General features: G+C 50.3%; 2 protein-coding genes and 1 long non-coding RNA gene across 8 annotated transcripts in view; 2 read left to right on the forward strand and 1 right to left on the reverse strand.

Annotated features, from left to right (window-relative positions):
- Positions 1-15: 15 nt before the first annotated feature.
- Positions 16-8,502, forward strand: Eif3k (eukaryotic translation initiation factor 3 subunit K). Its single transcript, XM_006981983.3, has 8 exons — positions 16-172; positions 1,115-1,213; positions 2,575-2,695; positions 3,309-3,383; positions 4,691-4,757; positions 5,536-5,613; positions 7,264-7,389; positions 8,434-8,502. The coding sequence occupies exons 1-8, from the start codon at positions 114-116 to the stop codon at positions 8,463-8,465; spliced, it is 657 nt and encodes a 218-aa protein (XP_006982045.1). The 5' UTR covers positions 16-113; the 3' UTR covers positions 8,466-8,502.
- A 7,340-nt stretch (positions 8,503-15,842) lies between these two features.
- Actn4 (actinin alpha 4) overlaps positions 15,843-25,606 on the forward strand; it is a 69,973-nt gene continuing 60,209 nt past the window's right edge. For 2 of the 6 annotated variants that reach the window (XM_076578091.1, XM_006981982.4), the window contains exon 1: positions 15,904-16,182. In XM_076578091.1, the coding sequence (XP_076434206.1) occupies positions 16,021-16,182 (162 nt within the window). In that variant the 5' untranslated portion in view covers positions 15,904-16,020. Of the gene's footprint in view, positions 16,183-25,606 lie in introns of all 6 variants that reach the window. The other 4 variants (XM_006981980.4, XM_016000542.3, XM_006981981.4 and 1 more) reach the window with 4 other exon arrangements.
- LOC143274547 (uncharacterized) lies at positions 21,335-24,376 on the reverse strand. The gene is made up of 2 exons (XR_013053198.1): positions 23,778-24,376; positions 21,335-21,568 (listed from the first exon to the last, which is right to left on the reverse strand). It is a non-coding gene; the product is annotated as an uncharacterized LOC143274547 (long non-coding RNA).

The raw sequence follows: 25,606 nt of genomic DNA on the forward strand, positions 1-25,606 counted from the left end.
GGAGAGAGGGCGTGATGTAGTTTCCGCTTCCGGTCCCTCTTTTCCGGCCCTCCGGTACTGCACGCTGGGCTGGTGTTCGACTCCAGCTGGGGCTGCAGAAGGCAACAGTGATCATGGCGATGTTTGAGCAGATGAGAGCGAACGTGGGCAAGTTGCTCAAGGGTATCGACAGGTCTGAGCTCGGCTGGAGGGTGCGCTCTGGCCAAGCGGGGTGGAGAAGACAGGGAGCCAGCCAGGGGTGGCCAGGGCTCCACGCTCAGCCAGAGGTGGAGTTCTCCAAGTTTCCCTCCGTCCCTCAACTTTCCTTTACTGCCGCCACAGACTCTCAGTGTCTCTTAGTCTCTCTCTTCTTGCCAGCCATCAAACGTAAGGTTCACTGATGCCTACTCGGCTAGTGGGAACCGGAGGTGATGGAGACAGCCACGGGTCCTGCTTTCCTGCTCGACGTAGGTTCCCATTCCAGTCGAGCGACGACCCCTTTCAACAGATAGTGACAGCAAGGAGCGATCAGGGCCAGGCCAGGGCAAGTCGTGTGTTATTGACCAGGCAGGAGAGAATAGAACTGGGTCAGAAGCGGATCCAAGAGGATGTCAGTAGATGTTCAGCCACATATACAGGATGCGGAGACTGGCCGAGGTTGGAGGCATCCTAAACGACCCAGGGCTCCAACCGGGCTAGCCAGAAGTCTGAGTTGTGAGCAGGATTTACTGAAGAATGTACAGTTGGTCAGTTCTCTGGGTAGATCCAGTGGATGGGACTAGCTTTATTATTTAAAATCGAATGAATGTAGGTTTATTAAAAGGATAATAAAGGGAGGAATACCCCAGGGCCAAATTGAAAGCTATAGGAAAGAAGAGGGTGATTTCCGGTTAACAAATTACAATGGTAGCCCCTTAGCTCTATAGTGGGACTGGCCTCTGTTTTGTCTTCTCTGTTTACCCATGTCTGTCTGTCTTGTTATCTCCCTCTTTCCTTTTGAGACAGGTCTTTACCATACATCCCAGACTAACCTCACACTTGGCAATCCTCCTGTCCTGCCTCAGCCCCCTGGGTGCTGGGATGAAAGGCATGTACCACCATGCCAGGCGGTTCACCCATCATGATTCTCTTCCAGGTACAATCCTGAGAACTTGGCGACCCTGGAACGCTATGTGGAGACACAGGCCAAGGAGAATGCCTATGATCTGGAGGCCAACCTGGCTGTCCTGAAGTTGTGAGTGTCTGTTCCTCCCCACCCTCATGCCAGCAGCTGCTAGCAGGATGCCACTTTGGATAGGGAACTGGGTGCACACGTGCCCCGGGCAAGCTGCAGGATGTGGCTTCTCTTTGGTGTGTAAGCTAGGAAGCCAAGGAGGTCAGGGCAGGGGTTTTTTGTTGTTGTTTTTGTTTTTAATTAGCTACAAAACATACAAGATTATCTCTGTAAACAATTCTGTTGCCTGACAAATTACTGTAAATGGACATCCATGTTGCTAGTGCCACTGGCCCTTCACCACATGCATTGCCCCGCCAAACCCCACCTTATGTAACTACTGTGGAGCTTCAGGTGCCTGCATCTGGATCAGCTGCTTGCACACCAGCTTTCCTGCATCTAGATCAGCTGCTTGCACACCTGCTTTCCTACATCTGGATCAGCTGCTTGCACACCTGCTTTCCTACATCTGGATCAGCAGCTTGCACACCTGCTTCCATCCAAATCAGCTTAGCTCAAATCTGCTTGCTTTGAGCTCAGCTGTAATCACATAGCACAGCTCTTCTGTTCCTAAGCGTCTTCCTCTCAGCACTGGGTTAGTGGCCTTTTTTCTTCTTCCATTTTTATGTGTGTGCATATGTATGTATGTGCATGTTTGTGGGAGGAATGTGTGTGTGCACATGCATGTGGAAGCCCGAAGTTGGTGTCGGGAGTCATCTTCAGTCGCTATTTATTTTTGTTTTTTTCGAGACAGGGTTTCTCTGTGTAGCTTTGGAGCCTGTCCTGGAACTCACTCTGTAGACCAGGCTGGCCTTGAACTCACAGAGATCTGCCTGTCTCTGCCTCCCGAGTGCTGGATTAAAGGCGTGCGCCACCACCGCCCGGCTTTTGTTTTATTCTTTTTAACTCGTTGTGTTCATGAGTGTGAGTGGCAGGGCTAGTGTGGAAGACGACTGTGAGCAGTCAGTTCTTGCTTTCCATCCTTTTTGTTTGGTTGGGGTTTTTTTTGAGACAGGGTCTTTACATATTCCTGGCTGTCCTGGCCTCAAAATCACAGAGATCCGCCTGCCTCTGCCTCCTGAGTACTGGGATTAAAGGCGTGCACTACCGTGCCCATCACTTTCCATCTCTTTGAGTTTCTGCTTTTGAGGCTAACTAGTCTACACACTTCTCGAAGACTGTTTCTTATCTGACTGTAGGAGTGCTGGGATTACAAATAGACCCACCATATACAAGGGCTATCATTTTATCCATTTGTATAAATATAGCCCAGGTTGGGCTCAAATTTGCCATCTACCTGGGTCCTGAGATTGATGGCATATGCCACTACAGCCAGCTTTGCAAGATGGCACCACTGCTACATCTCTTGTTCTCCTTCTCAGGTACCAGTTCAACCCAGCCTTCTTTCAGACCACAGTCACTGCCCAGATTCTGCTGAAAGCCCTCACCAACCTGCCCCACACCGACTTCACTCTGTGCAAGTGTATGATCGACCAGGCACATGTATCCTTCCAGCAGCATGGGAGAAGGCTGGGAAGCAGGGCAGAGGAAGGGATCTGGGCGTGCCTCCAAAAACCAGGTGGCCGCTCTGGGATCAGCTCAATGCTGGGTCAGCCTCGGCTGCTGTGTGGTCCCTCCATATGTGTGTCTCACGTATGGAGGTCCGAGGACACTCGGGGTAGTCAGTTCTCCCCTTTTCCTGGGGGTTCCGAGGATTTGAGCGGATGCCGTGTGGTATTCACGTGTCTCAGAGTGCTGTGGAGGCCCAAGGACGACTTGGGGTAGTCTACTGTGGGTTCCGGGGATCTGGGTCATTAGGCTTATGCCAAGCATTTTTACCTGCTGAACCATCTTGCTGGCTCAGAATTTTTAATTTATTTTTGTTCGTGTATTTATTTTGAGTAAGGGTCTTGCTATAGGATCCTAGCTGGCCTGGAACTTGCTGTGTAGGCCAGTCTGTGCTTGAACTCACAGAGATCCACTGTCTCTGTCTCAAGTGGCGGGTATTTTTTGAGATGTTGAGAGTGGAAGTAGATGAGTGGAGAGGGGTGACCTAGACCCACACCATAGCCTCCACGGGTTCCTGCACTGTTTCCTTAATGCTTCCTGACGCCAGCAAGAAGAGCGGCCCATCCGACAGATCTTGTACCTTGGGGACCTGCTGGAGACCTGTCACTTTCAAGCCTTCTGGGTAATGTCCTTTGGATGTTGGAGTGATTGCCTTGAATGTGGGAAGCTCTGGGTGCCGTCCCCACTCAGTACTTCATAAAACCAGCACATCTGTAATTCTAGAAGGTGGGAGCAGGAGGGTCATCCCCAGCTGTATGGAGAGCTGGAGACCAGCCGGAGCTATATGAGAACCTGTCTCAAACACACAAATGAAGTGGTACCTGCTTGGTCATGGGCTCTGTCCTTTGTCTCTGTCTTCACATAGAGCCAGGACTGGCACGTCAGCCCTTGTGCCCACATGACTCAGACCGACCCTGTCTCCTGTCCTGCGCCTTGAGATGGAAACAAGCCCTCTGCTCATCCACTCTGAGGGCTTTGCCTGTCCAGCCTTCATTATGGGCAGCTGCCCGGGGAGGCTAAGCTGGGCAGATGGCCCTTGCCTGAGGTACCAGTTCTTAGGAGGCTGAGGATAGAGTTCCAGGCCAGGGGCTGGAGAGATGGCTCTGCAGTTAGGCTCTGCCTCACAACCATCCATAACTCCGGCTACAGGGAATCCAGCATGCTCTTCTGGCCTTGGTGGTCACTGGCCATGCACATGGTACACAGACATACATGTAGGCCAAACACCCATACACATAACAATGTAAGTTTTTTAGTTAAAAAAAGGAAGGTATTGTTGCAAAGGACCAGAATTTGGTTCCCAATACCCTGGTTGGGCAACCACCCACAGGTGCTCATGTTCACATAGATGCACCCATATACACATAAATAAAAATAAAATGTTACCTTCTGAAATCTTTAGGAAAAGTTGGGCTCAGCTTTTGCTACATAGCAAGACTATTTAAAACACAATGGCAAAAAAGCAGGGGGGAGAGGAAGTAGCAAGGTGGCCATGGTGCAGCCTTTAATCCAGCACTCGGGAGGCAGAGGCAGGCGGATCTCTGTGAGTTCGAGGCCAGCCTGGGCTACAGAGTGAGTTCCAGAACAGGCTCCAAAGCAACACTGAGAAACCCTCAAAAAACAAACAAAAGAAAGAAGAGGGCATCTTCTGTGCCCAGGCTAGCCAAACCTGCTATGTAGCTGAGGCTGGCCTTGAACTTCTGATCCTCTTGCTTCAATCCCAGTGCTAGAATTACAGGCATTGCCATCATACCCAGTGGTAGGTTCACTTACTGGTTGGATTTTGAGAAAGTTACCATTGTAACCTAGACTGACCTGGAACTTGAGATCCCCCTGCCTCAGCCACCAGAACGTCAGCACCCTTACTGATGAATGCCACAGTAGTGAGTACTGCTGGTGTTAATGCTGTGGGCCTTGTTCCTTCTGCAGCAAGCCCTGGATGAAAACCTGGACCTCCTGGAAGGCATAACTGGCTTTGAAGACTCTGTCCGAAAGTGTGAGTCCTCTTAAGTCTGGGTACCCACGGGACTAGGGGACAGTGGTAGCAGAGTCCTAAGAAATGGCCTCTTGTCACTGTCCTAGAGGGCCTGGGAGAATGGAACCAATGAATGAGGTGGACTAAAGTCTCCTGCAACAGCCACTTTATTCAGAGCATCGGACAATTTAAAGTTTACGAAAGGTCCTATGAGCAAGTTCACATGAATGAGTTCAAGCCCTTTACAATCACAAAGATAAGCTGTAAGCTGCTGGGATCTTTTTCATTTGCTTGTTTTTGAGACAGGGTTCCTCTGTGTAGCCCTGGCTGTCCTGGATCTCACTCTGTAGATCAGGCTGGCCTCGAACTCACTCCACCTTCCTCTGCCTCCAAGGCCTGTGCCACCACCTCTGGCTTGGGAAACATTTTTCTTTTTTTCTCCCCTTGAGACAGGGTTTCTCTGTGTAGCTTTGGAGCCTGTCCTGGAACTCACTCTGTAGACCAGGCTGGCCTCCAACTCAGAGAGCTCTGCCTGTCTCTGCTGGGGTTTAAGGCATGCGCCACCTCCAGGCTGGGAAAATTTGAATAACAAAAGTGAGTAGCTGTGTAATCTGGAGGAAACCTGCTCCTATTTGTTCCGCCTGAACCGCACAAAAGCACATTCTAAGAACATCCCTTATTTAGAACATTAAGAATGTTCCCCTGCATTTTCTCCCAAGCACTCAGAACTCTCACGCGGAGACGGTGTTTGGAGACAGTGTTTGGACAGCCTCTCACACTCTTTGCTTTGACCCCGCAGTTATCTGCCATGTGGTGGGCATCACGTACCAGCACATCGACCGCTGGCTGCTTGCAGAGATGCTGGGAGATCTGACCGGTGAGGCCTGCTGTTGTTTGTGTCAGCCTGAGAAGGTACAGGTGGTTGGCGTGGGACCTCAGCCAGCCCAGGGCAACCCAGTGCACCATTTCGAGGTCATTATCTGGTCCAGAGAGGGCTAAGGGTTTGGTGTGGGATGCTGCCCTCTGAATCTCTGAGTTCAAGGCCGGCCAGCTCCACACAGTGAAACCCTGTCTCAAAACCTGCTGCCTCACCAGGTGCGGTGTCCACCTGTAGTCCCAGCAATAGGAAGCTGGGGCGTGGGCTGTGGAGTGACCCCTGAATGCCAGCTGTGTCAGACAGTGGTCCTGATGCTGGTCGTGGCAGTGACGCCAGGAGCTCAGACCTTTTCACAGATGGAGCAAGGTGGACAAGATGTCTGCATCTTGTAGTAGTTGGTGCTGCAAAGGGCGGTGAGGCCACTCTAGAGGGACAGCCTTTGCCGGGGCCCCGGTGTCTGGGGGTGGGCATGCTGAGAAGAAAGGATGTGTTGATCCTACGGCAGGAGCCTGCCTGTCACGTGTGCTGGTGGCCTGTGTGCCACGGAACAGAGCAGCATGACCCGGTGAGAAGGCAACTCTCCTTGTGGTCATGGGGGTCTTGGGAGGACTTCTGGTGGCCTTTGCTCTGGAGTGACAGAGAACATAGGAAGGCTCTGGGCAGGGGTCAGCCTTGGTCACAGGGACTTGAAAGGTCCCTCCAACCAAAAAACATTTGCAAAAAGAAGCCTGGGGGCTGGAGAGGCTCCAGCAGTTGAGAACATTCGCTACTCAGTCTTGAAGACAGTTTCAGGATCCCAGCATCCATGGTTGGTGGTTCACAAGCAGCAAGAAATTCAGTGTACTCTCTGGCCCTGGGACACCTGTGTACATTCACACTTGCACTCACACATAAGTAAAATGTTTTTTAAAAGAAATAGAAAGGAATGTTAAGAAACCAAGGGAAGGGGCTGGAGAGGTGGCTCAGAACTAACTGTTCTTCCAGAGGTCCCCAGTTCAGTCCCTAGCACCCACATGGCAGCTCACTCCTGTCTGTAACTCCAGAATCCAACATCCTAACACAGACATACATGCAGGCAAAACACCAATGCACACACATAAATAAATGAATGAATGAATGAGTAAATGCCAGCAACAAAGGAAACTGAGCCTGGGGCACACTCTATAATCCCAGTACTTGGGAAAGAGGCAGGAGGATTAGAGGTTGAAGTCATCCTCAGCCACATGGTTCCAAGCCAGCTTGGGCTACGACAAACCCTGTCTCAAAAATGAAAGCACAGAAACCTATGTGACTAAGATACTAAGAGGCTGGTGGCAGGCCGGCGGTGGTGGCGCACGAGGGCCTTTGACCCCAGCACTCGGGAGGCAGAGGCAGGTGGATCTCTGAGTTCAAGGCCAGCCTGGGCTAAAGAACAAGTTCTAGGACAGGCTCCAAAGCTACACAGAGAAACCCTGTCCCAGAAAACCAAAAAGAAGGGGGAAAAAAGGAGGCTAGTGGCACCCCCTGGTGGCAAAGTGGAGAAGGAGCCCCCAGAAGGCAGGCTTTGCCCTGAAGGCCGGAGTTGCCTAGAGCACTTGGTCAGAGGGGCCTGGCTTGGTGAGCCCTGATGTCCCTGCCTCTGACGGCTCCACCGTGCCCTGTCACCTGCAGACAACCAGCTTAAGGTGTGGATGAGCAAGTACGGCTGGAGCGCCGACGAGTCGGGGCAGATCTTCATCTGCAGCCAGGAAGAGAGCATTAAGCCCAAGAACATCGTGGAGAAGATTGACTTTGACAGTGAGTAGCCTGGGCCGCAGGCTGTGGGGAGACATGGTACCCTCCTCAGAACAGGCTGCTGGCCCAGGGAGAACCAGTGAAGGGCCTGGCAGGGTGTTCCCATCCCCTGCACAAGGCTGCCTGTGCGAGGCTAGTCTTGCTTCTCTGTGCCTCAGTTTCTCGTAGAAAGGCAAGTGACAGTACCAGTTACAACAGAGCCAGGTTCGTTATGTGTGAGTCATTTGGTACTCCCGTAAGAGGGTTGCTCATCCTAACTTGGAAACCAATAGAAATGGCGTGGCGCCTGCCTCCCGGAAGGGGCAGTGTGAAAGGAGATCATCTTGTAGGACAGTCAGCCAAGGGCCAGGTACAGTGAGTGCCATTGACCGCCGTCACCGTCACGCTTTGAGTAAACAGACTTACCAGAGAGAACACAAAGCAGGTGTGGCAGCACGTGTCTTTGGTCTCAGCACTCGGGAAGCAGGAGGCCAGCCTGGGCTACCTAGTAAACTACTGTCTTTAAATAAATAAGTAATAACTAAGATTTTTAAAGTGATACAGGCATTTAGCTAGGTACCCGGCCTCACTCTTCCGTCTGGTGAGCGAATGCCATGAAAGGAGGAAAGGCCTCCCCTGGGTTCCCTCCCTGGTCTCCACCAAGGTGAGCAGCAGCGAGCTGTGTCGTGTCCACACTGGGCACCCTGCCCTGTACAGGCAGTGCTCATCATGGGTGAGGCTCAGAATTCCATAGAAGGTTCTGTCTGCAGTAGAGAGCTATAGGCCAGGCCAGCGTCCAGTGAGTAGCTTGTGAAAGTATTGTTAATACACACAATACTTAGTACCAGACATGTGTTCAAGCACTTTAACTCTGTAATCCTATGGGGTAGGTGCTTTATACAGATGGGGAAACTGAGGTATAGAGCTATTAAGTAACATGTTCAGGACCGCTAAACTACAGCAGCAGACTGCTTTTGTGGTTGTGACCTGACCCTGAAGGACATCATCTCCCTAGGAGGCGGCTCTCCCCCTCTTCCCTTATTTACCCTGTTTTCTCCTTCTCAACAGGTGTGTCCAGCATCATGGCCTCCTCCCAGTAACTGCGTGCGTGCGTTGAATAAAGGCTTGTTCACACCACCCTGCTGTCTCCTGCCTCTGCCCTTCCCTCTTGGGCGTCCCCCATGCCTTTCCCTTCCACTTCCCCCTTTGCCTCGCCCTGTGGCCTTTCCCGCCCCTCCTTCCTGACCCGTGAGTCAGCCCGGCATGAGGTAGGCTGAGGCTGAGAAGGGTGAGCGGCTTGGGGAGTGGCCACCCTGGGCTCATGAGAGAGAGGAGGTTCTGTGTCCTTGACAAGTCACCCTACTTCCGACCATGGTGTCCTCATCCAGAAAGGAGAGTGTGGTACTTCCTCAGCTGGCAGGGGTGGCATCTGGCCAGTGCCAGGCTGGGAGTGGTAGTCTGCCAGTCCCAGCACTTGGGAGGTGCAGGCAGGAAGATCAAGGGTTAAAAGCTACTCTTGGCTACATCAGTCTTTAAAGGCGGGTGGAGGGCTCAGTCCATAAACTTGCTGCTCAAATAAACATGGGGTACGCACCACTGGGGAGCTCAGACAGGAGGTTCCCTGAGGTTTGCTGGCTGCCTGTCTAGCCGGATTGGTGAGCTCTAGGTTAAAGGAGAGACCCTGATTTAATTTTGGGACTACAGCTGTAGTTCAGTTGGATTCAGTCCCCAGCCGTTGGGAGGCTGACCTCACTGTGTAGGTGTGTGCACATCTGCCACACTTGACAGCCTTATGTTCTTTGCCCCTGGTCCTCAGCAGCCCTTTACCTGTTCCTTTCAGTAGTCCAAAACTCCTTGATTCACCAAAGAAACAAACGAATCGGAGTCATTGTTCATGTCAGACTGAAGATCTGTCACCAAGGTTGTTGGCTGGCCTTTGGTGCTGCTCTGGTCGCAAAGGTTACCAGACTGCCTGCCGAGTCAGCATCCTCCCAGCCACCCAGTTCATGTCACACCTAAAACATTCCGGGTATTCTGGCCAAGTGACCTTGAGCAGGTGATTTCAGTGTGCGCAGGGTCAGGGGTGAAGTCAATGGAGATAAAGTGACCCAGTAAATGTTCTGCCCTGGCCACTCCCGTCTCCCCTGGGGCCCCATCTGTCAGCAGTGAGTGGATTGATTGTCTGTTCACCTTCCCTGTCGCCAGCACTCACCCAACATTCCTAGGAGGGTCCGGTCCTGGTGAACCTGGGTGCGGCCACACACCCTTTGCTCTGGTCTCCAGACCTACTTGAGTAAGTACCAGGAACTGGATCCTCCTAACCCCGGGGACGGAACAAATGAATGACTGCTGTTCAAAAGTCAGCTCTGAGATGCTAAAGGAGGGAGGGAGGGAGGCCTGGTAGGCTGCCCCACCCGCCAGCCATCTTGTACACGTCAAGGAGACATCTCTGGGTGGGGATGACAAGCAGGCCTCCACTTGGTGGACATGCTTTTGTGTAGGATGTAACTGGCCGTAGCTGTTGAGCGGGAGGAGACATGACCTTTTGTCCCTGACAGCCACATCTTAGCCTGCTGTTAGTCTGGCTCTGACTGAAGACTGAGTTCAAACTCAGTTGTGGGTGTAAAGTTCACTTGTGTGCTTTGGTTTAATGGCCGGAGAGTCTTGAAGCTGTTTCTGTACACCTATGACATTCCACTGTCTGCTCCCACCCTGGGAGACCATCCTCTCAGTAGATTTACGGTGTTAACAAGGAATACAGGGTCAGCCATGGTTTCCTGGCATTCTGGAGGCTGAGGCAGGAGGACTGCTTGGAATTCAAGATCAGCCGGGGATGCAGAGGGCGGTCTTGGATTGTGGAATGCTGACTATTAGGCATAACAGCCATTGCTGTCTTCAAATCTAGAGTCGTTTTGTGCTGGCGGTGGTGGCGTACATCTTTAATCCCAGCACTCTGGAGGCAGAGGCAGGTGGATCTCTGTTCCAGGCCAGCTGCAGTACATGGTAAGATTCTGTCTCAAAGGGCAAATGTATTGAAGAGAGATCACAGTGATTAAGGGCGCTTGCTGCTCTTGTAGAGAACCTGGGTCCAGTTCTTAGAAGCCATGTGGTAGCTCACAGTACTTGATAACTAGTTCCAGAGCATCCTGCTCCCTTCTGTCCTCTGAGGGCACCCGGGCATGTACATGTATGTAGGCAAACACAATAAGTCGATCCAAAGAACCAGCACCGGTACTTAAGGAGACCCTCAGCAGACTTGGCTCTTAATGGCCCCTCCTGTAAGTGGGGGAGGGTGCTTGAGTGCACCTAATCCCCCCCACCCCCCACTTATCACTCAGGGACCATGAGTGTCTGTTAGGAATTGCTAAAGGGACCATCATTCCATTCAAACCTCATTACCTAGGTTGCTGCCTCTGCTTCTGAGTCGGTGGGCTGGGAATCTCAGTGCACACGGTAAGTGGGCAGAGAGGGCTGCTGGCCAATTGCACCGACTGCAAGAGTCCTGGGCTATGCAGGGGATGCTGCACACATTTGTAATTCTACCTTGAATTCACGAGTTCAAGGCCATCCTCAGATAAATAGGGAGTTTGTGCCAGAATGAGCTATTTGAGACCCTGCCTTAAAAAACAAACAAAACTAGCCATTTCCCTGGGGTCCTTCAGGGAAGTCCTCACACTTCTCCTTTGCTTGGATCCCAAACCTAGGGGGCACCCTGTTTTTCCCAACAAAGTAAAATTCATGACAGTGCTGTAGGTGACTGGTCCCATTCCTGTTCTCTCCCTTTCCCAGACCCTGACAGCATGTTCCCCGCTTACAGCAGCCCCCCATTGCTGAAAGCCCCACTTTAACTTTCTCATTTAAATAAATATATATATAAAAGGCCGGGCAGTGGTGGCACACACCTTTAATTCCAGCACTCGGGAGGCAAAGGCATGTGGATGAATCTCTTGAGTTCGAGGCCAGTCTGGTCTACAAAGTGAGTTCCAGGACAGGTTCCAAAAGCTACTCAGAGAAACCCTGTCTCTAAACTAAATGTGTGTGTGTGTGTGTGTGTGTGTGTGTGTGTGTGTGTACAATACACACACTGGTACATAGCAGGGCTCGGAGGGCTGGCTCACCAGTCAAGAGTGCTTGCTGTCCTTGCAGAGGGTTCACGCTTGTTTCCCAGTATCCGTGCTGGGTGGCTCACAACCTGCTGCAACTCCATCTTTAGGGGCTCTGATCACCTCTTCTGCCCTCCACAGGCACTGTACTTACCTACACAGAGATTAAAATATTTTTAAAATCTTTGCATTTATTTGTGTGCGCATGCCATGATGTCAGAGGACAACTTGCAGGAATGCTCTCCTGTGTAGGTAGATAAAACTTTTGGAGAGGGGGGAGAATAGAGGAATCCGTGGCTGACATGTAGAACTGAATGGTATTGTAAAATAAAATTAAAAAAAAACTTTTGGAGATAAAACTCAAGTCATTTAGGTGTGCTGGATAGTTTAATGTCAACATATGCTGAAGTCATCTGAGAGGAGGGAACCTCAATTAAGAAAATGCCTCCGTAAGATTGGGCTGTAGGCAGGCTTGTTGGGCATTTTCTTAATTACTGATTGATGGGGAAGGGCCCATCCCTTTGTGGGTGGGGCCATCCTTGGGCTGGTGGCCCTGGGTTCTATAAAAAAGCAATCTGTACCAGCCATGATGAGCAAGCCAGTAAACAGCACTCCTCCATGGCCTCTGCATCAGCTCCTGCCCTGCTTGAGTTCCTGTCCTGACTTCTTTGATGAGCAATCATACGAAAGTGTGAGCCAAATAAAACTCTTTACTCCCCAACTTGTTTTTGGTCATGGGGTTTCCTTGCAGTAATAGAAACCCTAAGACATCAGGCCTGGCATCATCTACCTGCTGAGCTATCTCAACAGTCCCGAACTGCGCCAGTGTTTTGGGTTTTGTTAAGCAAGGTCTCCGCTAACCCAGGCTGCCTTTGAACTAGAAGACCTCCTCATGCCCCATCCTCCCAAGTATTGGAGCTGCAGGCCTGAGTTACCACACCTGGCTCTCCTCGTGGGTTTGAGCCTATTCATTCATTCTCTTAGGACTTAGTAAGTTTCCTCTGCGTGCCAGACACTGCTTCAGAGGCCAGGGCTAGAACAGAATCTGAAGCAAAGGTCCCCTTCCCTCCCTTGTGGGTTGCTATTTTTGGGAAAGAAACAGCCAGGACATAGAACAGCAATGAATCAACAATGTTAAATGGTGAAAAGTATTATGGACAAAGGTGCAGGAGGCAGTTTTTGTTCAATAGATGTCTGGATGGGAACTAGGCAAGCCGTCCACCAGTAGGCCACGCCCCCAGACCCTCACCCGTGGACTCTAGTTAAGCACTCTACTACTGAGCCATGCTTCCAAATCCTCAGTACTGGATTCTAGGCAACTGCTTGCTCCACCACTGAGGCACACCCCCATCCCTCTCTGGTGAACTCCAACAAAACACTCCTCCACTCTTCCAGCCCAGAATGCTGCTTTATTTAAAGTGGTCAGGGACGGGCTTTTGGAAGAGCCGAGATCTGCAGGAGAGGAGCCGTGAGTCATGGAGATTCGGAATGTGGGGAAAGTACAGAGGCAACACTTGACTGTGTGCAAAGGCCTTGGAGACTTAGAATCATTCGGTCAGGAGGCAGGAGCAAGGAGGCCAGCAAGCCAGCGGGAGGGTGGCAGGTAAGCTTAGGGAAAACAGGGACCCAGATGTGGAGGACCTTCTGGGCCTCGCTGAAACCCCAGGATTTTCACTCTTTTTGGGGGGAGGGGGTTGGTTTTGGTTTTGGATTTTCGAGACAGGGTTTCTCCGTGTAGTTTTGGTGCCTGTCCTGGATCTCACTCTGTAGACCAGGCTGGCCTCGAACTCACAGAGATCCGCCTGGCTCTGCCTCCCAAGTGCCAGGATTAAAGGCGTGCGCTACCGCTGCCCGGCTTTTTCACTCTTATTAAATATACACTCTTACTATTTTAAAAGCAATGCTAGCATAAAGAACAAAGTTTCCACCTGTAAGAAAACGTGGAGTGAACCTCACGTTCAATGAAATAAGCCAGACTCAGCAAGACAAACGTGTATTTTTTAGAGGGAGAGGTCTGGTGGTGCAGCGACCCTGCGGGGCTGCCGCAGGACTATCCCAAGTCCCAGGCAGTGTGGGCAACTTAGTGAGACTCTGCCTCAAAAGACAAAGTACAGACAAAAAAGGGGGGGGGTGCTGGGGATATGGTTCGCTGGCAGAGGCTCGTCTGGCAGGTCCTCACTTTAATCTCCAGTTCAGGGGGGAAAATTCCACAAGAGGAAGGGGGTAAGTAGGCAACATGGCCCAGGCTGAAGGGCCAACCCAGGATTCCAATCGGTAAAAGAGGAGAGCTGGCGGTGACTAGAGGCCAGACAATGGAGGTATACACTTTTAATCCCAGTGCTCCGGAGGCAGAGCCAGATGGATCTCTGTGAGTTCGAGGCCAGCCTGGTCTACAGTGCAAGTTCCAGGACAGCCAGGGCTACACAGAGAGACCCTTTTCTCAGAAAAACCAAACCAAAATAAATGAAATTCTTACATTTCATTTTGACATGTGGAAGTCAGAAGACAACTTTTGGGAGATGGTTCTTCTACCTCACGTGTCTCAGGGATTTAACTATGGTTGTCAGGCTTGGCCACAATACCTGCTGAGCCATCACACTGAGCTTTAATTAATACAATTTTTTAAATTGCTAATAAAGGCTGGCCTAGACCAGGAGAAAGCAACCCCTGGGAACCTGTCCAGTTTCCCTGACCTTGACTTCTAAGTGTGGAGGCACACAGGGTTCTGAGCAGGACGGGGAGGGCCACCGTCTTACTCAGGTGTGGGCAGTCTGGCTGATCCAGCAGCGCTCACTCAGAGCCTGAGGCTGTTCCACACTAGCCAGGACTAGATAGTGAGATCCTGTAGAAAAAAAAAAAAAAAAGACAGAGGGGGAGGGGAAGGGAGGAAAGAAAGAAACAGGAGGCTCCAGAATTTGGGAGGTGGTGGTAGGTGTGTTATTGGTTGAAGGTCATGTGCTACATAGTGAGTTAGTGGCCAGACTACAGGCTACATAAGACCCTGTTCCAACAGAACAAAACCAACACCTCAAAAATGCTTCCGCTGGTAAAGGCACTCCTGGCCAAGCCTGACAACCTGAGTTGGATCCCCAGCACACCCCAGTGGTAGATGCAGGGGACCAACTCTGACCTCCACCTCTGACACATGCACCCCTGCCCCCCACAATGAATAAATCATGAAAACAAACCCAAACAACAACAGCAACAAACTGGGGCTGGAGGCAGAAGACAGCGGGAGCAGGGAGCCGGCTGCTGGTTTGGCGGACGCTGACTGCCTCTTTTGAGGGAACCCTGTATGTGAGGAGGAAGCCCGAAGCTCCCTTTAAAGATGGAGATGACCTGCACAACCCTGCTTGAATGTCAGATTTAAGACGCCTGTTAATGCGGCACTATTATTTTTCCATATGTGTTTCTTTTCTTCCTTTTTTGGGTTTTGGAGACAGGGTTCCTCCTTGTAGCCTTGGCTGTTCTGGAACTCGTTCTGTAGACCAGGCTGGCTTTGACCAGTGCTTTTGCTCTGCGTCCTCATTGCTGGGATCACGTTATTGTTGCCCATCTCCACTACAAGGCTAGCCATTTGATAACTGATGTGGCTTCTTTTTGCCCGTAGATGGCCAGTGCCTGCACATAGTAGCTGCTGTCTATCCCAACCTAACCTAACTCCATGTCTATTTTGTGAATCCTTTGAGAGTTTTCTTTAAATATCTACCTTTTCCATAAAACCTACCCTGAAGACTTTGTAGTCCAGCCCATTCTAGAGTTTCTTTTATTATTTACTTTTTGGTTGGACAGGGTCCTCATGTAGCCCAGGCTAGATTTAAAGTTGCTGTAGCCAAGTCTGGCCTTGAATTTCTGATCCTCCTGCCCACACCTCCCAAGTGCTGGAATTACAGGTATTTGTCACCAAGGCCAGCCTTAAGCTCGACCATTTACTTCAGACAGGGGTCTCCCTATGTAACCCACGCTGGCCCCAAACATGCTGAGTGTCCTCCAGTCTCAGCGGCCTGAGAACAGAGGCCCCATGTGCCATCATGCAGAGCTTCTAGGAGACAGTGTCATGAGGGACTTTTTCCGATTTCTTCAGTCCCAAGGCATAAAACGCGGTCTCGCACTCAGTAGGCAGCCAATAAATCTTGATGACGTCTGAACGGCAGAACGGGAAGGCATTCCACTCCGAAACAGGTTAAAGCCGGATGAGGAGCCCCGCCTTATGAATCATTCATGAATCGGGCCCGCCCACCCTGGAGGGGGGGGGGTGACGCGCGCGTTCACGCGAGAGAAGCGCCTGGGGCTCCCACGCTAGGCGGGCGCCGGAGGTGTGTTCTGCGCAGGCGCCGAACGCCCGGTGTCTAGCTCGGCTTCTCAGGTGCGCGCGCGCGGGAGGGCGGCGGCGGCGGCGGCTCAGTGCGCAGGCGTCGCGCGTGTACTGCGCAGGCGTCAGTCTTGGGCGGGCTGAAAGCAGCTGAAGCGGCGGCCGAGTCGGAGGCTCCGGCACAGGGGCGGGAGCTGAGGCGGGAGCGGACCGGCTGGCGGGTTAGCGAAAGGCAGCGGTATGGTGGACTACCACGCGGCGAACCAGGCGTACCAGTACGGCCCGAGCAGCGGCGGCAATGGCGCGGGCGGCGGCGGTGGCATGGGCGACTACATGGCCCAGGAGGACGACTGGGACCGGGACCTGCTGTTGGACCCGGCCTGGGAGAAGCAGCAGCGCAAGGTGCGCGGGTCGGGCTGGGTGGCGTCCTGCTCGGTGGGGGGGGGGCGCGAGCCGGGGGGGGGATCCTGAGAAACAATTGGCGGGACCGGGAAGGGATTTGGAGTCCCGAGAGGGATAGCAGAGGTTGAGGAAGCATTTGGCATTCTGGAGGGGAAAAAAAAAAGGTGGCGGCTAGGTATTAGACACGGGAAACCTGTCGAAGGCTGTGGAAGGCTGGGCGGGGACCTGGGGCAACCGAGATGATGATTCGTGAGATTGAAATAGAACTGGGTTTTAAGGCGGGATTGCAGGGTCAGAGATTGGAATTGCGGGAAGCCTCTGTGTGTGTGTGTGTGTGTGTGTGTGTGTGTGTGTGTGTGTGTGTGTGTGTTCTCGAGGAAATAAAGAATCAGGAAAGGTAAAGAAGGGGGACTAAGGAGAGGATTGTGGAGTCTCCAGAGTGCTAGAAGGGCCAGGGAGTCTGGCTAGGGGTGTTGATGGTCTGGTGGGACCAGGGGTCTGAGAAGGTAGGGTTTTTTTGTTGTTTGTTTGTTTTTGAGGGGCCTAGGAGCAAGCTATTTGTGAATCGGGTGAGATTTACTGAGGGTGCCCTGTTGTAAAAGGAAAAGATGCTTGGACGATAAGGAGCCTAAGTGGAGTTGATGGAGAGGCCCAACAGGAATACCGAGGTGTTTGTGGGTTCTTTGAAGAAGGGAGAGGTGGTGAAGCAGGAGTGAGTTCCCGGTGCACGAGGGAAATGTAGTCCAGGAAGGGGAAGGCTGGTGAAGACAGTGGGAGCTGGAATGGAGCAGAGTGGAGGTCTGATTATAAAGGCCCGGGGTGATGTAGAGCTTGAGAAAAATAGGGGGTTTAATTCTGCGAGGGAAAAGTGAGTGCTGGGGAGAATAGTGTCTTCTGATGGAAAGGGGGGAGGTAGGGGGTACTGAACCAGTATTTTCTGATGGTGCGTTGGAGTGTGGAAGCAGTGTAAAAGGGAAGCCACAGTAACAAGGAGGTCACAGCAGCCGGGGCGGTGATGTGTTGGGGGACTGTGATCTAATGTGGCTGAGAGGGAGGCTCTGATGAGAGCGGGTGTGAGTGTACGCAGGAAGAGCTGAAGAAGGCTGTGTTGAGTGGGTGAGAGTGTGGGGGGTGGCTCACAAGTGTGTGAAGCGGGTGGGAGGGAATTGAAATTAGAAGCAATGTAATGCGTTCTAGAGGTTGAGACTTTCTTTGCAGATTTGTACCCTTGCTCTCTTAGGGCAATGTCGTTTGTAAAATGGGAGGGGATCAGAAGGGAGCTCCTGGTGACTCTGCAAAGGGATGTGCTTGAAGTTGGATGCTGGGAGCAGGCCCGAGGATGTGGGAGAGAGCCGGTTTGGTGACATTTCCTAGACCACCCCCCTCCAGCCCCAGGGGCAGACTCCAAGGAGTTGGTGCTCTGTGGCTGGGCCTAGTCACCCAGTCTGGAGGGGCAATGGTGGAAGGATCTGTTGTACTTGGGTAGCCTGAGGTGGGGCCTGGTGTCACCTTGGCTCAGTCGTAATGGGTGGAAAGGGTGGTGTCTTAACACCTTTTTACCTGAGTGGGTGTAGTGAGATAACTGATGAACGAATGCATCTTGGAAGGAAGGGGCTATCTAGTCTGGATCCCAACAATAATTTATTGCCGAAGGCCATGCCAGATTGGAAAAGATTGAAAGTTGCCAAAAGACTTGGAAAGTTGGAAGGAAACTGGATCACAGCATCGACTTTGAGAATGTCTTGGATCTTTCTTTTCTAATGTTTAGGAAAATGTGCCCCCCCCCCACACACACACCCTGTTTTCCTTAGATGATAGGAGTGGGGCAGCCTCCTTTCACATCTTTTGCCAACCTCTGGTGCCTCCATTTTTCTATCCCACTCTTCAGGGAGCAAGGGTGTATGCTTAAGAGCCTGCATGGTGAGGCTGGTGTGCATTCAGGCCCTGCAGGAACCAGAACACACCAGAATCCGTTGCTAGGCTCCTTCCTGGTTCCTTCCTTTCCATCCAGGAAAGGCTGAGGACTGGGGTGGATGTAGTCCTCTGACTGCAGTGGCTTCCATGGCTCTGTAAAGGCCTAATGCGCTTGCTTTATAACCCACTCCAGCAAATATTTACACTTAGCTGTCCTTTAGGGGAAAAGTATTGCTTCACCTCTGCTCCCTGTCCTGCATGGTGCTGTGGGGGAAGGAGTCATGAAAAGAATTTATCAGGTGCTTTTTCTCCTTCTTGCAAGAGCCCCTAACTCAACCCCCACAGGATGGCTAGGACTTTCCTCTTCTGTTTTAGGTCTGTGCCTTTCCCATGTTCCAGTGCAACTTTTGTGAACATGAATGACAGATTGCCTTTCCTGCCTCTCCAAGGCAGATAGGTCCTCATGGCACAAGGAGAGTGACAGTCTTGGACTGTTCACACACTCTGAAATTATGTGGCCAGAACGGCTGAAGCAGAAGGTGGCCCAAGTCAAGAATGTGTCTGTTCCTTACCTGGAAGCCCTTTGCTCTGAATTCTAGGGGCCCCTATATACAAGGTATTATCAATACGGAGGTCATGCAACAGGTGTTCCGCGGGCATCCTTGAACGCTGTGGGAAGATGGGGACTGATCTAGTCTTTAAAAGGTTTTAGTATTACTGTTTCAGTCTAGGTTTATATCCAGGCTGTCCCTGAATCCCTGCACCTCAGTCTCCTGAATAGCTTGGAACTACTGACCTGTAAGCAAACTCTTGAGCAATTAAGGGTCCCTAGTTCCCTTTCCTAGTTTGTCCCATCCAAGTACTAATTAGACCCGACCCTTAGGATGGTGTGGCTGTAGACCACTTTCCTAAAGTGGCTTCAGTAACATCCCCTGCTCCTGTCGAAGGGTGGGCTCTCTTGAGAGTTACCCCCAAACCTCTTCACAGCAAGAGGAAATGCCTTGTTCTGAGCTTGAGTGTTCATTGGCACGCCATTGTTTACGGACCTAGGGGTTAGACCCTGACCTTTGTCTCAGCCTGTGTTAAATGTGAGTTAATTATTTGAAAGTTCTGATAGTGTTTTTTTTTTTTCTGTAAGTGTGTCGTCATCCCGTCGTCCCGCCCCCTCCCCCCCCACCCCCCCCACCCCCCGCACGTGCGCCCCTTTTTATTTTGGACCCCAAAGTAGCCATCTGGTATTTTGCTCCATTACTCAAATTGCACCTCTCTAAGGAGCTGGCTAAGACTAACAGCTCCTTAGCAGCTTTCAAAATTGAATAACATACTTACAAAAAAAAAAAAGTAACCAAACTGGGCTGTCCTCTGGAAACAAGAGTGTATGAGCTAGGTGAGTATACGCTGTGTACCCTCTTGGGAGAAGAGAGGAGGAAACACCTCAGCCGCCAGTATCCTGTTCCTTCGACCCTCCTGGAAAATGTGTGTTTTTCTATAAGCCCAGCACTCAGGATCTTGAGTCAGGCAGATCTTCAGGGCTTGCCAGCATGGGCAGTATGATATGACCCTAGTTCAAAAAGCAAGAAAAAGAAGCGAAAAGTTGCTGGGAGGGTAGGCTTCTTCACCTTCTTCACACTTAATTGAGAGTTGAGATCTGGTTGTGGCCCTGGAGTGGCATCTATCACTTCACCTAATCCTAGGCAGTCTAGGGTGTGGACTAGGGGTTGTCTTTTTACTGTTTGCTACACCCTCTCTGCTTCCAGCTTTTGAGACCAACTGGGAGGCTTCTTTGGCAGCAGGAACTGACTCATTCTCCAGTTAGAAGTCATACTAAAAGCTTTCATTTAGTGGCAGCCAATTGCTTGGCCTTGCGGGGAAAGTTGGGTGAAAGTGTTAGAAAAAACAACCCAGGAGAGTACAACACACAGCACATGCTTGTAATTTCAGCATTTGGAATGCTGAGGCAGGAGGATCATTGAGAGTTGGAGTGACCTAACATATTCAAGCAAGCCTGGGTTGTTTAGTAAGAGTCTAGCTGGGCATGGTGGCACAACATTTGTAATATCAGCTCACTGGAGGCAGAGTCAGGAGGATTATAAACTAATTCATGGCCAGTCTACATAGAGTTTCAGGTCTGATAGGGCTACATAGCAAGACCCTATCTTTAAAACAACAACAACAAAAACAAACAAAAACCAAACAGCAACAAAAGGTCCACCAGGAAGTGAGGCTGTGATACTTTGTCTTCCTATCCAAGGGAGAGGCTAGCTGGGAGATCAGTTAAAATACAGTCTCACATTCAACATATTCACTTCATCACCCGGCCAGGGGAGCAGGGCCTAGTCTTGGATTCCAAGTCTAAACCCAACAGGCAGGTAAGGAGAGTACTGCCATTTCAAAGTACACTCAACTCATGGCCAACTTTGGCCAGACAGCGGCCTTTTTTTTTTTTTTTTTTTGAGACAGGGTTTCTCTGTGTAGCTTTGGTGCCTTTTCCTGGATCTCGCTCTGTAGACCAGGCTGGCCTCGAACTCACAGAGATCCGCTTGCCTCTGCCTCCCGAGTGCAGACATCTAGTGGCCTTTGCAGAGTTAAGTGAGTGCGTAGTGCAGGTTTTCTGGCAGTGCTGTCTAGCAGATGACAGCCAAGAGGAGGGAGCCAAGAAAGCATCAGTTTGGGAAGGCCTAAGGAAGTTGAGGCTGTTGAGATGAACACTCTAGGCTTTTGCTATCTGATTTATAGTGTGCTGGGAATTGCACAAGCCTTTGACCAGATATTAGACCAAAAAAAAGTGCCTTGCCCCTGCTGCTGCTGCTGCTGCTGCTGCTGCTGCTGCTGCTGCTGCTGTGTTGAAGGGGAGAACATGAGCCAACAGCTGCTTGCTGTAGTCCCACTTAGTCATTCAGGTTTTCTGAATAGCCAGAATATCAAGATGCTGATCTCCCGGCACTGCTTGTGTGTCCTAGCTCAGTGTCCACCTGCTTATCCTTATTTCCTTCCGTCTCCATGTCTCTGTTCTCAGGATTCAGCTTCTTTCCATCAGTTTCCTTCCGCTGTCTTTATTTATGTGTTTAGTTTTACAGAATAACAAAAACACTCATGTTACTTTGTTAAAGACTTTTTTTCCTCTCTCTTTCTCATGGAAATGAGAGGCTAGTGATAACAGCAAGTTGACAATTCAATGGCTAAGGTAACTGAAACACTGACCTATTAAAGTGGAGATGAAAGCAGATACACAGCCATCTTCCCTGGACTAGTGAAAGAAGCCTTTATTTCTGGGGTAGTTTGAGAACTCAAGATCAGTCCTTTAGTTTGGTTGAAACATCAAAGAAGAGTTAGAAGGCAATGTAGTTACAGTGTTGGCAATGGAGGCGGCCGGTGTTGTTATAAAGTATCTCAAAGTGGCAAAACTGCACTTAACACTTCTTCAAGAAGGTTCACGAGTAACATTTTAGTCCATTGTTCAGGAATCGGGAGTCTAAATTCAATCAATCAAAGAGAAACAATATTTTTCAGTTGTAGCCTCTTTTAAAGAGAATTTGCGACAGACCTTTCCAGAGGGAGGGGCTCTCTGGCAGAAAGTGCCATCTCTGTATAGATGAACTAACCCAGAGCCCTGATCTGAGTGCTTGGGGAGTGTTAGCCCCAGAGTAATCTCCCTGGGATTAGAAAACTCCCTGTGTTTATTTTGATGCTACGCACCCCCCCCCCCCCCGCCCCCTTGGTTTTTTTCACATCCTTCTCTTTCTGGTAAACAGCAGAGGCAGTAACTTGGATTGTCCACAGAAAGTCCTCAGAAGCTGGTTGATGGAGCTTGGTTGTCTTTTTAGTTTGAGCCACAGTTGCTGGGGAGGCCCATGGCCTTTTCCTTAGCTATGATGTATTGAAGCGCTACCTTAAAGGCTACTGACTGACCTGACTGGGGACTTGGCTATTAACACCTGTTGTGCTTGCTCCTGTATTCTTGAAATGACCTTTCCCACCCACACATCCCCCGACGGACTGACCCAGATAGTCTCTGCACTTATCTCAGTCTCCTAAACACTTCCATACCCATCTTTACCTTACGGACTTAATACATATTTTAAAGTCAACTTGAACTTTTTTAGGTTTTAAAAATAAATTGAGCTGGTTACTGGTGGCACACGCCTTTAACCCCAGTACTTGGAGGCAGAGGCAAGTGGATCTCTGAGTTCGAGGACAGCCTGGTCTACAGAGTGAGTTCCAGGACAGCCAGGGTCACACAGAGAAACCCTGTCTCAAACGAACCTAAATAGATAAAATAAAAAAATAAAAATAAATTGAAAACTGGGAGTGATGGCGTATGCCTATAATCTCAGTACTTGGGAGATGGAGGCAGAGGGAGAAAGAGTTGAGTTTATGATCAGCCTGGGCTACATGAGACACTCTTCATTTTCTTGAGACAGGGTCTAACTATGCAGCCCCAGGTGGGCTGGAATTCACAGAGATCCACCTGTCTCTGCTCCCTGAGTGCTGGGATTAAAGGTGTATACCACCGTACTTGGGATAAACCCCTTTCTTAAAAGGGAAATAGTATGGTGCCTGACAGATTTGGTGTCCCTGACTATAAATAAAAGGAAACTGTGAAAGTAAACTCACAGAGAACAAAAGAATGTTAGGTTCCGGTGGGGGTCCTATTCCTGCCTGAGGCTCTGGCTCCAGGCCAGCTCCCTTTGTTCAGAGGGTGTTACATGCTAGCAGGTATTAAAGACCCATATGCCAAGGTGCCTTTTCTGAAGTCACCAGGTTAACTGGTGACTTGAAGGGAGTGACCTCCGTGTAGTTCAAGGTTTCACAGAGGATGTGGACAGTCTTGAACATCTCTGTGCGCCTGCTGCACTTGGAAAAGCTTTATCTCATCTGACCCCAGAAGCATTGCTGGGGATGGGTAGAGCAGTGGCTCAGCCAGGAATACTCAGTCCCTGAATGACCCACCGGATTTGCTCAGGATTGTGTGACCCTTGATTCATCCTCGCTCAACTCCCTTTCCATTTCTGTTTTTCTTTTTGAGACAGGCTCTGATGTAGCCCAGGGTGTCTCAAATTCAATATGTAGCTGAAAATGAACTCAGAGTGATTTCTCCTGTCTCTGCCTCCCTCCCTGGTGCTGGTATTAGAGGCATGTACTGCTATGCCCAGTTTATGCCATGCTAGGACTGGAACCCAGGACATTGCTTATCAAACAAATTTGCTACTACTAAACTCCATCTCTAGGCCCCCTTCTGGTCTTTTGAGTTATGATGTGTAAATTGGGATGGCCTCAAACTGGCTATTCTGCATTCTCTGAGATTACAAATCATATTATAAATATAAGAATGTGAATTGTCTGGGGGCTGGAAAGATGGCTCAGTGGTTAGGAACACTGGCTGTTCTTTCAGAGGACCCAGGTTCAAGTCCCAGCACCCGCATGGTGCTCACAACTGTCTGTAACTCCAGTTCCAGGGCCTCTGATACCCTCATACGGACATACATGCAGGCAAAACACCAGTGAACATTAAAAAAAGAAGAAGAAGAATGTGAGTTGTCACTTGCTCCACATGTAGCTTTTCTTCAGGGCTCCAGTTTTTTAGACCTACACACGGGAAGCCTGGCCACTACAATGAGTCAAACATGCTGCTGTGCCATCTGAAAGGGAAATGGTGCTCTCCTGTGGAGTTAAAAGCTTACCAAATGTTTTTCTTCCAAATATCGAGCAGAACAGATTCTTTGTCTTCTAGTAGAACCACAGACGTGGGGCAGTAGTAGCTGGAAGTGGCAGTTACTGCCCTACGGAACATAGTGAAGTCATCTTGGGAAACGTCCTTGTGACGGTGTCGCAGTGAGGAGCGGACGGGCTGCTGGAACACCAGCAGTACAATAGCATTTGTGTCTTTGCTGCAGACAGAAAGAAAGGCGATATTGTGGTTTGTTTTATGCTTTTAAGTTCTTCCCTCAAAGGTGTGGAGCTGAGTGATGTCTGTCACTGGCTTTCTAGTGGGTTTTCTTTCCAAGTGGGTAGATTGTAGGCATCCAGTCTTAATCCTTCTCCCAAATCCCACACACACAAGGTGCAGAGTTTCTCTAGAATGCAGCTTTAAGAATGCCTCTAACAGTGGAGTGAGGGACAACATCTAGTGAAATGGTGTGTCCCTCGCTCCCCGCCATGGTAGAGGAAGCCAATTTGAGGTTAGACAACATCATGGAAGGAAGCTTGCAAAAGTGATTCAGCATCCAGTCATGGCCAGTGGGGCGGACAGGGTTGCTTGAGGGTGTGTCACAGGCAGGAAGAGAGGAGTTGTGGGACTTCTGTTCAGGTATCGGAATGATAGGCCAAGGGCAGTGCTGGAAACTAGTGTCATCAGGGAGGGGTGTGTGTGTGTGTGTGTGTGTGTGTGTGTGTGTGTGTGTGTGTGTGTAAGATTAGCACATTAAGCACATTAGCACTCTGGTCTGACTAAGTCTGGTGTGAATAGAAGGTATTTAATTGCTCTCACCATGGAAACCCCGTCTGCTTACTATTTGGGAGAGTGCCACACCCAACCCAGGGGCCCTGGGCAGAAAAGAGACACTAGGTGGTCTCACGGGGAAAATGCCACAAGGCTTGCACAGTGGCCATGCCCAGTAGGGGCATGAGTGGCTGTTCCCTGACAAGAAGAGGAGGTGGCCGCCTGCTTTGTTGATAGGGTGCACACAGCAGCTGGTGGCCTCGCAGCCACTCCAGGGTCTGCAGGGGTTTTCTCTAGGCATTTAGAGTTGGAATTCCAGCTATGTGGCCTTTGTTGTTTCAGTAGTGTGTGTCGGACCCAGGACCTCACACATGTGAGGCCGCTGCTCTGCCTCGCCACCCCCACCCCTGCCTGCTGTGTGTCTTCTTTTCCTGCTTTCACAAACACAAATTAAAAACTTAAAGTTCCCGTCAAGCTCCAAGAGCAAATAAAGAGCACTATTAAAAAAACAAGCTCCACATCCGTCCGGCTCTGAGAAAGCCCCTCCTCCCCTTTAAGACACATGGCTCATTAAACTCCTGATGAAACTTGAATACTGAGAAGGCTGCTCTGGCTGTTGCCGACATGGTTTGCTCTGGGAAGGGTCGGGTTTTCTTTGTTGTTCTTTTTTCCTTTCCTTTCTTTTTTTAAACTTTAAGACTTAACATGATCCTCTAGTTTGGGCCTATGAAGTAAACCCAGTTTCAAAATTCAAAATGTCTGGGAGTAGTGACTTGCCAGGCTGCTTCAAGGGCAGTCTGATGAATTGGCCCTTCTTACAGGCTGTCTGTGAACCAGTCATGATTCAGATGTTCAAGTCCTGGAAGGTATCCAGACAGTAAACATCACCAGGATTGTGAGGCAGTTACTTTTTTTTTTTTTTTTCATTTGAGCTGGGCTGCCAAGACTGTGGTAGATTTGACTTTCTGTAAAACAGAACGGTCTGTATCAAGATGTCTTTCTCAGAGATGTTGGCTTTAGTCACCCAGCCCTGTGGCTCTCGGTGGGGTGGTCAGGAAATACCTACATCAG

Source organism: Peromyscus maniculatus, chromosome 1, assembly GCF_049852395.1.
Source record: "Peromyscus maniculatus bairdii isolate BWxNUB_F1_BW_parent chromosome 1, HU_Pman_BW_mat_3.1, whole genome shotgun sequence".
NCBI classification, from domain to species: Eukaryota; Metazoa; Chordata; class Mammalia; order Rodentia; family Cricetidae; genus Peromyscus; species Peromyscus maniculatus.

Bases quoted from the DNA above. Each gene is read 5' to 3' on its own strand.
- Eif3k (XM_006981983.3), top strand. From the start codon at position 114: ATGGCGATGTTTGAGCAGATGAGAGCGAACGTGGGCAAGTTGCTCAAG. The intron at 1,214-2,574 runs GTGAGTGTCTGT...TCTCCTTCTCAG, and splicing joins AACCTGGCTGTCCTGAAGTT to GTACCAGTTCAACCCAGCCT. The intron at 5,614-7,263 runs GTGAGGCCTGCT...TGTCACCTGCAG, and splicing joins GATGCTGGGAGATCTGACCG to ACAACCAGCTTAAGGTGTGG.